We start from the raw sequence: 13,657 nt of genomic DNA, 5'->3' as shown, positions 1-13,657 counted from the left end.
ATTCCACCGGGCCCTTTGAACCGTCCTTCCGAAACTATATATATTATAAGTAAAGATACTCTGAAGATTTAGCTAAATCTTTTTAGGCTACTTTTCAATACAAATGTTTATGACGCAGATTAAAGTTTTATCTGGCTAATGGGCTGTCCTGTGAGTTTTCTTTTCATCTTCAGATATTTTTTTTCTATCTTTAGATGTGTTCTTTTTAAAATGAAGGAAGTTACTGTTTACGCAACCATTTACACAACAAATGGAATGTGGCCGGGTGCGATCAAACTAGAAGTATTCTTGTTGTATTCTTGAGAGGTGGGACTTTTCATCCAGACATAAAACGTCAAAGTTTTATTCTGAAATACTAACTTTTAGATGAGGACACTCTGTAGTGAGCAATTTGACCATTAGACCAAGGCTCGCCAACACCTAAATGGGGCACAAGCTGATATCTATCTCTATGGAACGAGGACAGGTAACGTTGCAACACACATCTCAGTCTTGGACCAGGTTAACATTTGATGGCTACAATAAAATTTAGAGATAAACCAAAGAAAAGTTTCTGAAGGAAGATAAAAATGATTGTAGTGAACATTACACAGTATCGCTATCATTCTAAAAGAGACGCATACACTCATTGGCCCGGGGCTAAGGGGGTTACTAGTAAGTGTAATGTAGGACATGTTAATACTTGGTAGCAGAACATAAGGTCATCTAAGGAGAAGCTTGCTTCACTGAGCGCAGCAAGAAATATGCATTATGATAATGAGAAGCCACAAACTAAATGTCCCCAGAGGGATTAGACTGAAGCATACTGTAAATGATCTCACATTCAATAAATACTGTACTCAGGTCCTGACTGGCCACCCGGGACAATGGGCAAATGCCCAGCAGGCCGCTGGCTGACAGTGCCACACAGCGCCATACTGCTGTTCCGGTGGCAAATTCGGTGATGGATCATGGGGCCGGTAGCTACGTGGAGTGCGGCCGCACATCTACAGCTGTTTGCCGCAAATAACAGGGAATACCTACCTGTCATGTGACACAAATGCAAGCACTGATTTTTTTTTTTTTGTTAATTTTGAATTTTAGGCTATTCTACTTAAATATAGGGTTGCAAAGTGTGGCCGATAAGACTATCCTACCTACTAAATTAAAACATGTTTTTTTGCTATGATTTTAGGAGACATATTGTCATTGAGTGATAGATATTTTTCTTTTTAACAATATAATTATTATTATTTATTGTTTTAGATAGCATCATCCTATTCCATAGCGCTGTACAATGGACGGTTTCATTCTGGTTATTCACTCTGTTTCTGCTCTTAAGTCACGGCTGCATTTGTTATCCCAACCCTATCTTTTCACCGAATACACTTATCCGTTCTCTTGCTTTGGATATGCATAATGGGTTGTGAAAAACCTAATTAGTGTAATAGTTTTTATTTCTGTTTCCCAGGAGTGGACGTGAAAAGAATGCTAAAAAGAGCTCTCGGTGCTTAGTTGTGTAACTAACAACTGTAATAGATTTTTAGAATTTAGTATTTTGTGACAGTGGTAAAAAAGTATGTACTAACAAACAAGTATGTAAAGTGACTGTAACTATTCTTGTGGTGTGAAACATTTTGCTTTTAAGTTCGGTTGGAACAATTATACTTGCAACCCTTTCTCCAAAGACTTTGGGCTTGAAGAGCATCAGTAAGTACCCTGAAATCTGACGTCCATCACTCATTTTGGGCTCTTTTCAATAATCCATATTGTGATCCTACTAAACAAATTCTATGCATCATATAAAATTAAACAATTCACCCATCACTTGCACAGAGAGGTTCAAACAGTATGGTATACAGCAGGGGTGTCCAACCTGCGGCCCTCCGGCTGCTGCAGGACTACATCTCCCATCTTCCTCAGCCAGCCCCTTAGCTGGGAGATGTAGTCCTGCAGCAGCTGGAGGGCCGCAGGTTAGACGCCCCTGGTATACAGAAATATATATCTTTTTATCTTTGGCCCTAAGCCTGATTACTGAGCACCAGGACATGACATCACATCTGACAGCCCTCCTATGGATCACATAGGGGCAAATGTTTATAAGGTATTCTGCAGAATCCCCTCATGCACTTGCAAAAGGGGACACCACGAAAATGTAAATGGGCCTCCCAACCATCATATACATTAAAGCGCATATGATGGCCGGAGCGTCCCTTTAAGCTACCCGACATGGGATCACCCCTCCGCTGCAAAATATACCAAAAAAAAAATGAAAATTGGAATACTTTTAACACATATTTTGCGAAGGGCCTTTTGATGTGTTACAATGATGAAAAAAACACTTATCGGTATTTAATGCTCTCTTGATGAATGGTTTAAGTCAATTCTAAATTCCACATTTTTTTTCCACGGTTCTTCTTGCAGTCTTCATTAGTGTTCCTGGGCTGCACTCCATTGAAGGGTGAAAACGCGGTTAATGTTCTCAGACATAAAACAGCAAGGAGTATTTTACTTGTTAGCTATTTCAATGCGGGGTTTATATCAGAGACGCTGTTCGGGGGGTTGCATGTAGAATGGTACAGAATGCCTTTCCCATGAGCCCCCTTGCATTAAAGTTAAGGCTAAAGTAAATGTTCTCCATTGATACTTTTCCTTATTTTACTGTAAAAGAGAGCTTTTAATGTTTAACCTTAAATAACCAATCTTTTGTAGAAATGAATACCACATGAATATAAATTCAGATCTCTGTGCACTTCCTCCTGCTGCCGACACATACCGACACAGACTCTCGCCCCACCATGGGCTTCTCAAACTCATCCTCCCCCCTTTCCTTTCCAGCTGAGAAGTGGCCTCCAGGGAAAACTATGGCATTCTCTTTTGGCAATGGCTTTCATTCCCATGAAAGTAAATTCTAACTTCCCAATACCGTTTTTTAACAACATGGTATCATTCTCATCCCTTCAGCCTTTCGTTTCCTTGCAGAACTAATGCATGCACATAAAAAAGTACAGACTTTCTTTTATCTTCTCGTATAGGCAAACACTGGGTTTGTAGGTTGCGCGTAAAGTTTCCAGTTTATCTTGTTCTTGTTGTCAGAAGGACAAGAGTCGGTATGAAAAGTAGCTTGTGCTCGCAAGGTCGCCTGTTCCCGTTCACTCAAACCTTTCACCCACTTCTGAGCGAAAAAAATATAAAAAGTATACGGCGGTTTACAGCTGTGCGTGTCCGTGCCAGGAACGAAGAAATAAAGTACAATAAACCAGCTGTGTCAGCCCTAAAAAAGTGATATTTAAATAATTAAAAGTCAAGGGAGGCCCTCGGAATTTTTACCGAAATGGGGCCCATCAGCTGGAGCCTTTCTTCTCATTTCAGATTTACCTGTGTGTAGTAAATATCCTGCAGCCACAATACATTATGGTTTACACAGAGGTTTGTTGACGACGCTTTTATCCTGCTTCCAGCTATTCCATGTTCATGAAGCAGCCCAGAGAGCTAGGTTATGATGTCATCGACCTGTTTCTGTACCAACAGGGTGCATAAAGATGTGTTGGTCTAAGGGGGAATTCCCGGAATCTCTACAAGGCTACCAGGAAGTGGATAATTCCCAGGGTGGGCTACATAGAGCTTTCCCCATTATTTTTGAGGGGTCAGGGCTTGCAATGGGTAGGGCTACTTATAGACAAGGGCTCGGACGGGAATTGGATGGGGAGTGGATGAGGCCAAATCTATCTCCCCAGCCCAGAGAAAGAGTTATGGAAAAGACTATAGGGCTTTCACCTGTCCCAATTCTTATATATTTCGCTTAAGTAAAGATTTTAATACTTGTAATACAATAAGTCAAAACGGAATCTATGAAGTGACTACCATTTTCTCTATGTTGGTGCAATAAAAGGTATAAAGACTAACGAGTCTAAAGTGCTTGTAACTACAGTCAGTATATGCTCCCACCATATCTTGGATAGTTACTATTATTATTATTATTTATTGTTTTAAATACTAATAAATATGATTTTTGATCTTTAATTGCCCCATTAATAAACACTTCTAAAGTTTAACCCTCCCAATGGTGTACGTAACGCATTGTCACAACCATAATATCCAAGTTAACTAAGAGGCTTTTAGATTTGTTTCCATGAAAATCTCTGTACACATCAACTACCCGTTCAATAAAAAGCACGCATTCTTAAGATATTTGGTCATTAGTGCCGAGCTTCGGAGGAGTTTTCAAACGAGCGTGTAATATATCACACTTTATGACATTAGTTCCAAGAAAAAACTTCTACATGTCTGATTTGATAATTGTCCTGGTAACCAATAAGTTCTAGAAGACTTAGGAAATCCTTTACTTTTGCTCATGGGTAACAAATAGGGCAGACATGGGGGTGAGCCTGATGTGAGCTCAGCTGTCTAAGAGAAGTATTAAAGTGAACTGTGTGAAAAACTGTGTTCTTCTGTCTTCTTTCTTCATCTGCTTATTCCCTGTCTTCTTTGTCTTCTTCTCTGTGAACCAGGCCTCCAGGAGTACTTGCAAAAGGGCTGAAAGTCTGGGCGCACCATCTCCCCCAACTGGAGAAACAAGTGAAAAGCTGCCCCTGTGGTGCCCCTGTGGTGCGTAGGGGACCGCATGTCCCAGATTGCCCGGGACAGTCCCACAATGGAACATTAAGTCCCGGATCCCAGGCAGCCTCAATCCGGGACAATGCATTGTCCCGGAATGAGAATTCTGGGTGAAGAAGGTCTCAGCCAATCAGGAGAGACTTCTCAACTATTCTGATTGGCTAAGAGACCAGAAGCCTCTCCTGAGTGAGGAGGCTGAGTCCCTCCTTCACACCAAGTTCAGTGTAACTTGCAGTCAGCACCAGGTATGTGCCTTTGATTGTGTGTGGTTGTGTTTCTATGTGACTGTATGTGTATTATAATATATTATTAAATCTGAAAACAACATGGTTCTCAAGGCTTCCTAATAATATATATAATAGTATATGTGAATCAGTGTGTATGTGATATATAACATACGTCTGAATGGCAGAAATGAAATGTGGTCACCCTAGTGCCGTGGTTCCACCCCGTTGCGGAAGTATTCTTTGAGGGAAGAATAATGAAGATTGATTCACTGCACCTCTTTTTCTCCGTTAATCTGCTGCATTATTTTGGCCTCTCGGAGTACTTCTGCAAAATGGCGGAGCCACAGGCATGGCCTCTCCGCGTTCCTCCAATCAGGGCAGAGGGTGTCCCCGGAGTTATACTTAAACGTGCCATTGGAACACAGGAGTGAGGGGCGTGATAAAAGGCCTCTGTACGCCTATGAAGATATTCCATTAAAAATCAGCCATTTCCAGCTACGATAGTCATTTACAACATTAACCCCGTCTGCACTGGATTTCTGATCCATTTCATGTTACTTTAATGGACAAACTGTGCTTTTCTTTCAACAAGGGAAAAAAAGCAACCCCTGGGGGCTTTAGGAGCTAAATCCCGCTGTCCCTCTTTTATAGAAGCTCAGAATGCTTGCTGGGTAGGACTGTATCACAGCGGTATAAACAGCAGGAAATGGGTTGCTCAAATAAGCAAATAGGTATCAAAACTCCTCTCCCCTCTTTTGCCATTTAAGTTTAAGGATATGTTACGAGTACCAATAAAAGTTGCTTTTGAAAGGTAATTGTTAATTCTTCTTCACTTTCTACATTTTACGACTCTGTGCCCTTATAAAAATTAGTATTTACTGATTTAAATAAGCAATCCGTATGAATATGTTAAAACACACCATATGTGTACACCACGGGAGCAGAAATGTAATTATGCTAAAAGCTGTGAGCGTGACAGTTACTCTTTTGGTTATTCCCAATGTACCAGATCCATAAAAATAATGTTTTTTTTTTTATTTAATTAACAATGTTACGTGTTTTGTATCCCCATGAATTATAGCAACACAATGGCCCTGCCTCATTTAATGCTGTCATTCTCTGTGCTGTATGAGGTCACATCATGTGTATTTACATTTTAATGGATGTATATAAATATTGTCAGAAACAGTAGACTTGGGTCAGAATGTACATGATATGATCCGTTATATATATATATATATATATATATATATATATATATATATATATATATACTAGAACAATGTTAGATTGCATTACTGTGAATGTAATACAGCCACTAGCCTTTACGAGTGTAAATTACGGGGGGCTCTGAAGCCCCCCTACAAAAAATGGGGGGTATATGCATAATATAGGGTAAGCACAAGGAAGAATATGGTATATGCAGTGTTCATTCAAAATACAGCATTGAGTGGGTAGGTCTACAGTTAAAGGTGCTGTTCCACCTATTCTGCTGAATTAAACACCTTCGTAACCACATGCAGTACAGCAAACGTCATTCTCACAGTTGTTGAATGCCTAAACCCTTCCAAGAAATAATTCTTTAATCGTGTAAAAGTTTGCACCATTAGTCATTTCTTTTGGGGTAACTTGCTTAAAAAAATAAAAGGTAATAATAATTTTGTGTCATTTGTCATAGAAATTACCTATTATGTTACAGCCATAGAAACTAAAAAAACATATTTTTTGGTAAAATTTTGGTAAATTTTGTAAATTTTGGTAACTACAAATATTGTGCCAAAACGTTAACCACCATTTTATCTCAACAAACTTTTTGTAAGCCCGCAGATAAGTTTTTATAACCATATACACTTTAATGCATATAATAGCTGAGTGACCCTTTGAAGGTTATGTGGTCTTCCCTGTCCTTGGAAGTGCGTGAGGGGGGGTTCTGCCCCTTTTCCCACCCCTCAACTAAATGCCACGCAGGAGACATGTTCGGCCGAACACACGTCCTGCCACGTGGTATATTTCCGTGGCTCCAGCGCTGGCTCGGCGAGCGTCCTTTCTTGTCATATCAATATGGCTGCACCTTGCTGGGTATCCAAGTCGGAGTTTCACTCTATTTGTATATAGAGCGATTGTAGCAGTTTGTAAACTGTATCTGGCGTTTCCAAATAATTGTTTCCTGTGACGGTTAGCAAGTGCTTAAACAAAACCATATGACAAGGCCGGGGCCAGTGCCTGAACCAGTTCAAGTCAAGCTTTGGAAACAATATCTGCTCTGTGCTGGGATCGGTACATGGCAACATGTGTTAAACACATTGTTTTATGAGAAACATTTGAAACAAAAAAAGGGGCTCGGGTTTACCTACATGACCTCATAGATATTTTTTCCTTCCCTGCAATATGCAAAAATGGGTACATAAGCCACGATTTGGAAAGTTTTTCCCCACAGGAAATAGTTTCAACACCTTTACAACTTCCTGTTTAATGTTAAATATATTCACATCGCAACTATATCCAGAACATTAACATAGTCCGTTTTAGACAGAGTATATGTGTGTTGTTTGTGGTAGATGGAGCATCAATAATGCATTTATTCTCATATTTTAAAGGGACATAACATTAAATGTAAAAAAAAATAAAAAATTAAAATATTTTTTTTTCTTTTAAATAGCACCAAACTATAAAGGTGCGGCCTATATTCGAGCCAATATGGTACTTAGTCCTAAGCAAGTACGGTACGCATTTTATATGGTCCCAAAAACCTCATGCCCCTTGGTACTCTCACGCTGAAGTGCTGGAGTTGACTGGCGTGAGTATAATTCACGTATTTATTGGTGAGCAGGAGATGTGTTTGGCCGACCAGTATGTTAAATGTATAGCTAAGTAACTGATTCATACATATTGCAGGGCGGCTCTTCTCACATACTCATCTAACTTGTCTAGGAAAAAAATAGCAGATGTGGTCACCCTACCTCGTTCCCACCAGAGGTTATCTAATCATCTAATCTTATAGCAAGGTGGCCATCTTGGTTGTCTTCCTAGTTACCCCTGACACACACAATTGGATTTCATATATTCCATTTAGCTGTGTATTTTGTGCCAAGTTTTGTCATCCTCTTTGTGACTATATCTACAGGAAGTAAGGAACTCGAAGGTTACGACTCTGAGTTATGACATAATACAGAGTCATCTTTACCACAGGCCAAGAGGAGTAGTCTCCCAGGGCCCATTCATAGTTGCCTCTTTCCTCACCGATCAGTGACCTAGCAGTGTGTCAAGGTGTGATTAAAAGCAAAGAAACCTCCTGACAAACCATGCAAAACTAATGAGAAAAGATTCTACCTCCCCTGTGCTTCATGTGGTTTGTTCCATGGACACTTCCTGTCTAGATTGTTGGCAGCAAGTGCCTCCTACAGCAGGGTGTCTGTCTTACAGGCATTAGAGAGACTGTTTTGTGGGATACCCCTTTTTCTTTTGTGGGGCATCATACTCAGTGAGGGCAATATACTCTTTTCAGTGAGGGCAATATATCCAGTCAGTGAGGGCAATATACTCAGTCAGTGAGGGCAATATGCTCAGTCAGTGAGGGCAATATACTCAGTCAGTGAGGGCGATATACTCAGTCAGTAAGGGAAATATACTCATTCAGTGAGGGCAATATACTCTGTCAGTGAGGGCGATATACTCAGTCAGTGAGGGCGATATACTCAGTCAGTGAGGGCAATATACTCTGTCAGTGAGGGCGATATACTCAGTCAGTTAGGGCAATATACTCAGTCAGTGAGGGCGATATAATTAGTACTGTGAATGATTCCTGAATTTGTATTGCCAGTGATAACATACATCCTGCCTGGGATGGTCACAGAAATGCTTGATTGATGTCATATAGACACCCATGAATATATTGCGTACGTATATTTATACATTTACGTCTCTCTCTAAAATCAACATTAACTGAATGTTAGTAATAATGTCCGCATGAGATGAATCAGGGGTCCGTGATGACACAGGCAGGCATTGTCTCCTAAATGCATAAGATGAATGTGCGGGGCTTCCATTATAAATAGAAAGGCAGTCCCGACATCGTCCCGCAAACTGACTCGACTTTTGGAAACTGAATTCCACATTTACTGCTGAAGCTTTAAAGTTTTCTGGATGGAGATTTTCATAGTCGTCATCGTTGTAGATGACCTGACCGCGAGTCGCTGTAAATATTAACCCATTAATGGCCTATTATGAATATTCTCTGTAATGAGTCACCAAATGTGTTAACCAAATGGCTCTAATACAGGACCTCGCGGAAACCCCGACTTGTCATTGTTTAAAGATACACTTAATTGAGCCATCTGCATTCAAGCAGGGATATTAACCATAACATACTGGTAGCAAAAGCACCAATTGGGAGTCTTATATATGATCACAACGGTGTAAAATAGAAAGAAGAAAGTGCCCTTTTACCCTGAGATCCTGAGATTGGGCCAAAAACCCTGAGACTCAGTTCCCAAGTAAGTTTATAGGCATGTACTATTTACATAAAATTTAGATTTTAATGAAAGTTTGATAAACCCTTTTGAAAAAGAGAATCCAAACTTTACTAACATAAAAAGTAAGGTTTGAGTAAAAAATAATAATATTACTTACCTGCTGCCCGCTCCCTCTCTCTCCGACAGTATGCTTGCTGGCAGTGTCTATAACGTGCTGTTGGATTGTAACTATTGGAAACAATGATCCGGCAGCATGTTATGGACACTGTCGGTGCCCGTACTGTCGGGGGGGGGGCAGTAAGGTAAGTAATATGGCTTTTTTACTCAAATACTTAAAAATAATGATCGTGCAAACCTTAAAGTTTCCTTAATTGTTATCTTAAGGGTTAAAAATAAAGTTTAACGTCAAGCTAGTAAATGGCTAGATGGGAATGGTAGTAGTAAGTAGTAAAATACCAGTAGGGAATCAAAAGAACGCACATGGGGGGATATTACTGTGGTGTCCACAAAAGCGTGTTCTCCTTTTGATTCCCTACCAGTCTTTTCAATGGATCTGTTAAATATTTGTCTCTGGAAAATGAAAAAAACACAGCAAAAGAGGACACTGTGCATGTTTTCCCACATGTCCGTGCCAACGTAAATCTCTTATACTTCATCCCCAGATGATCGAATCAGCTCCTCCAGGACGACTGATATTATGATGTGGAAAAAACACAAAATTAGGAACAAATGAATATCTTTGTGTTTATTTTAATCAGAGTGTGGGTGACCTTGGCAAACAAAGCAATGATAGCTCTGGTGAAGTCAACTGCAAGATGCAATAAATTTCTTTTTTTATTGCTGAAACATTGGAGTAAATTTAATTTCAAGTTTCCCATGATTTGCATATTTTTGCATCAGAACTCTATTACAAAATACCAAATTACTCAATAGAAGGTTTTACTTATAGGCTATGAATTGTGTATTTGTCTTGCTATATATTTGGAAAGTACTGTAACATAGCAAAAAAAACTATGTGCTGCACACAAGGACATTATTTAGAAAATCCAGGTACAAAAATTGATATAAAATGCATACAACCAATAACAATAAGTGGTGGCAATTTATATACAATTTTGCAGGAAAACTTTCTATAATGCGATGGATGCACCAAAAAAGAGAATGGAAATGAAAAGGTGCTTGATCATCCCAAAAAAATCTGGCAGAATAAATTGACAATGATTATATTACATCCAAAAATGATGGCAATGTATTGCTATTTATATATATATATATATATATATATATATATATATATATATATAATTAAGCTACAGGTGTGGTTTTTGGCATTATCCCTATTAAGTCCCTTTTAAATCACCTCCTTTCTCTTTTTCAATACATTCTGGGTCTATATACTGACTATATTATGACTATACAGTCTATCAGTCTATCATTTAACCTCTTTTGGGTCCTGGGGTGTGTAAACATTGGAAACCACAATATATGTATGCCATGCCAAGACTGCACATGTTTATTGAAGTTAGCATAAATAAAAATCAGTTAATATTACCTGTTGATGAACAGAGTAATGCAATCCAGGGATAGACTGGTTCGGCTGGATTTTTGGTACTAGCATCTTTTGTTGGAATGCTGGTAGCCTCGGTTGGTTCTGGGTTGGTAATGGATTGGTCTGTTGCAATTGTTCATGTTGTTGAGCTGCAACAGATGCCTGTTGCTGCTGTTGTGTATATTGCAAAACAGTCTTGTTTTGCTGGCTCAAGGCTGGGGAACCTTGCTGGTTCGCTTGATTGGGGCTGAAATGAAACAAATGTTTTGGATTGCCATGGTGTTGTTCTAAAGCTGGGTTATTGGAATTAACTGAGCTCTTGATAGAATCCTGGGTCTTTTGTTGGTTCATTATGTCGTGCTGGTTATTCTGGGCACTAGATCCAGGTTTATGGAGGTAGGTACTTATCGGTTTTGTTTGATTTCCATTTACCTGGACAGCACTTATAGATGTTCCTTGAGGACTTAATTGCTGCTGTCGAAAAGGACTTGAAACTTTGTCCTGCCCATAGGGCCTTGTTGATGCTCCTGCTGGAGGAAGATTTGACCAGTTAGGAGACTGGTTTGGCTGATGTTGCTGAACTAAGTTGTGCTGTCTATTGGCTGCGATTTGTTTCAGCTGTTGCGCATGAGACAATTCCTGCCAATTACCTACACGGTTTGTACTTGAAGAAACCTGTCCATGATTCTGGTTTTGAGGTCCACTTCTACTAGGAGAAGATGCCATTGAAAAGGTGGGGCCTGTAGAAGAAGGCCTTAATTGTGGTGACCCAACCCTTGTAGGATCCATGCCTTGTGGATATTCACTTTTTATGACAACCTTGTCCAAAGGTGTGGAGCTCAGTGTGTTTCTGTGGTTCTGCTGCCCAAGGTCGATGTTAAAAGGCTCATCTTGCTTTATTGTAATATTTATCATATTCTGCAACTCAATATCCGTCATTGGTGGGACTGATATATAAGTAAGTTCGTTAAACAGTTCTTGGAGGTCCGGGTCCATCGGTTGCTCCCCACAGTCATCCCCATATCTATACATATTGTCCTGAGACATATGGCCATCAAAGTGTTTGCTACATGACAAGTTTTCTCCTGGCTCCTTCTTGATATCTTTCAACGCTATATTAAAAAGGTCATTAGTATCACAGTTGGCACTGCTTGCCGTGTGCATTTTTTGGTGCACTGTTTGCTCAAATGGGATGGTTCCGTTACCTGCCTGATGTGGTCCATTGGCAGGGTGATAGACATTCTGAGATCCTGTAAGGTGTCCGTTTGGTCTTATTTTCTTCATATCAAGGTAAGAATTGTCTGTAATGCCATTTGATCTTTTATTCTGGACATGGGGAACCACCAATCTCCTCTTTAAAGAACCTTGAAGCTGAAAAAAAGAACACAGACATTTATTAATAAGTACTTAAATGTTATTAATTCTGTAGAAACATAACCGAATCAAGTCATTAACACCTAGATATATACTATATAATAATGGATTTCTATATATTCATTGAGAGGATGATGATGATAATGGTGAGAAAGAAATGGTTCTAGACTGCTTGCATGGGTGGGATCATGCATCACCCAGTAAAACAACGCTATTGTGGTAGTTTGGGAATCAACTAAAATCGGGGAATTCAGAGGTATGAATGATGCATAATATTAAAATTGACAAGATACAAACCAATGCAAACCGATCCTGCTTAAATATCTTGGTAAATTTATCTTAATGGCAAACATCCAGGATCATGCTATGATTCTATCAGCACCACTGTGCCACAAAGTTGAATTATTGGCTTGTAAAAGCTTTTGAAGTATTCCAAGGAGAGAATGAAATGTGTATACACTGTATGTATACTTATGTCCTGTAAAGATAAGATACCATACACAGGATCCAACATGAGTCTGCTTTGAATTTGCAATAAATTATTTAGATGCTTTGCTGATTTGAAAAGGGATAAGAAGATGCTTCTGCAGTCATTAATCATACACTTTATAAAATCCATTTAAGTTCCTCTGTCCTACTTTTGTAGTCATCTGGCTTTAATGAATTGTTTTTATTAGCAAGCGACGCTTAAAAGAAACCCAAAAACTGGAAAATTCCTTGGAATACATGTAATCACCCTACCCAGGTAATCGTCTCCAGTCCTTAAAATATGATGAAGAAGTCAGGTTTTAGGTAATGGCTGCTTGATCACAGTCCTGGAGATGTGAAGGCTCAGAGAAAGGGGATTGGGAGAACAATATTTCTGCCAACTTAAAGTTAATCAAGGAATGTATCAAAGCAGCAGACCGCCCGGGGGAAACAGAGCATAGTGGTGATGCATTGGTAACTAACTCAAGTGGACTGTTACATATAATTCTGGAGACCCCCACCTCCTGAAAGATATGGAGATTATGTATAGAGCACAGAACTATCTACTAAAATGGTGCGTGGTTTACATGATAAAAATATCAGTAGAGAAATAATAAAAAACAGGAAAAATGGGATCATTGGATTAAAATCCTCCTAGAGGGTAAATGACACTGATAATAGGTATGGTTATTTTCACTCTATATCCATTTCGCTAAAAGTTGGCCGAAATAGGAAAAACAAGTATATTTTTGGACCCTTTGATAGTTTAACGTACTAGAATGATTTAATTACATATTATACATCTAAAGAGACAAATGAATCCACAAATGTATGTGTCTGTATTTGTGAGTCTTTATATATGTATGACTTTACCTTTTTTTTTTTTTGTGTTTTTGTATTGTATTATGTCCTTTTAATATTTGTACTTTGTAATAAAAAACTCTAAAAAAAAATCAAAAAAAAAATCAGTA

The 13,657-nt window shown here is 39.0% G+C and overlaps 1 protein-coding gene across 2 annotated transcripts in view; it reads right to left on the bottom strand.

The window, feature by feature from the left end:
* Positions 1–13,657, bottom strand: part of MAML2 (mastermind like transcriptional coactivator 2) — a 65,897-nt gene that overhangs the window by 13,976 nt on the left and 38,264 nt on the right. For both annotated transcript variants that reach the window (XM_053456516.1, XM_053456517.1), the window contains one exon: positions 10,848–12,215. In XM_053456516.1, the coding sequence (XP_053312491.1) occupies positions 10,848–12,215 (1,368 nt within the window). The remainder of the gene's footprint in view (positions 1–10,847; positions 12,216–13,657) is intronic.

This window comes from Spea bombifrons, chromosome 2 (genome assembly GCF_027358695.1).
Source record: "Spea bombifrons isolate aSpeBom1 chromosome 2, aSpeBom1.2.pri, whole genome shotgun sequence".
In the NCBI taxonomy this organism is placed as follows: Eukaryota; Metazoa; Chordata; class Amphibia; order Anura; family Pelobatidae; genus Spea; species Spea bombifrons.
This window is presented reverse-complemented; position numbering and strand designations above follow the sequence as displayed.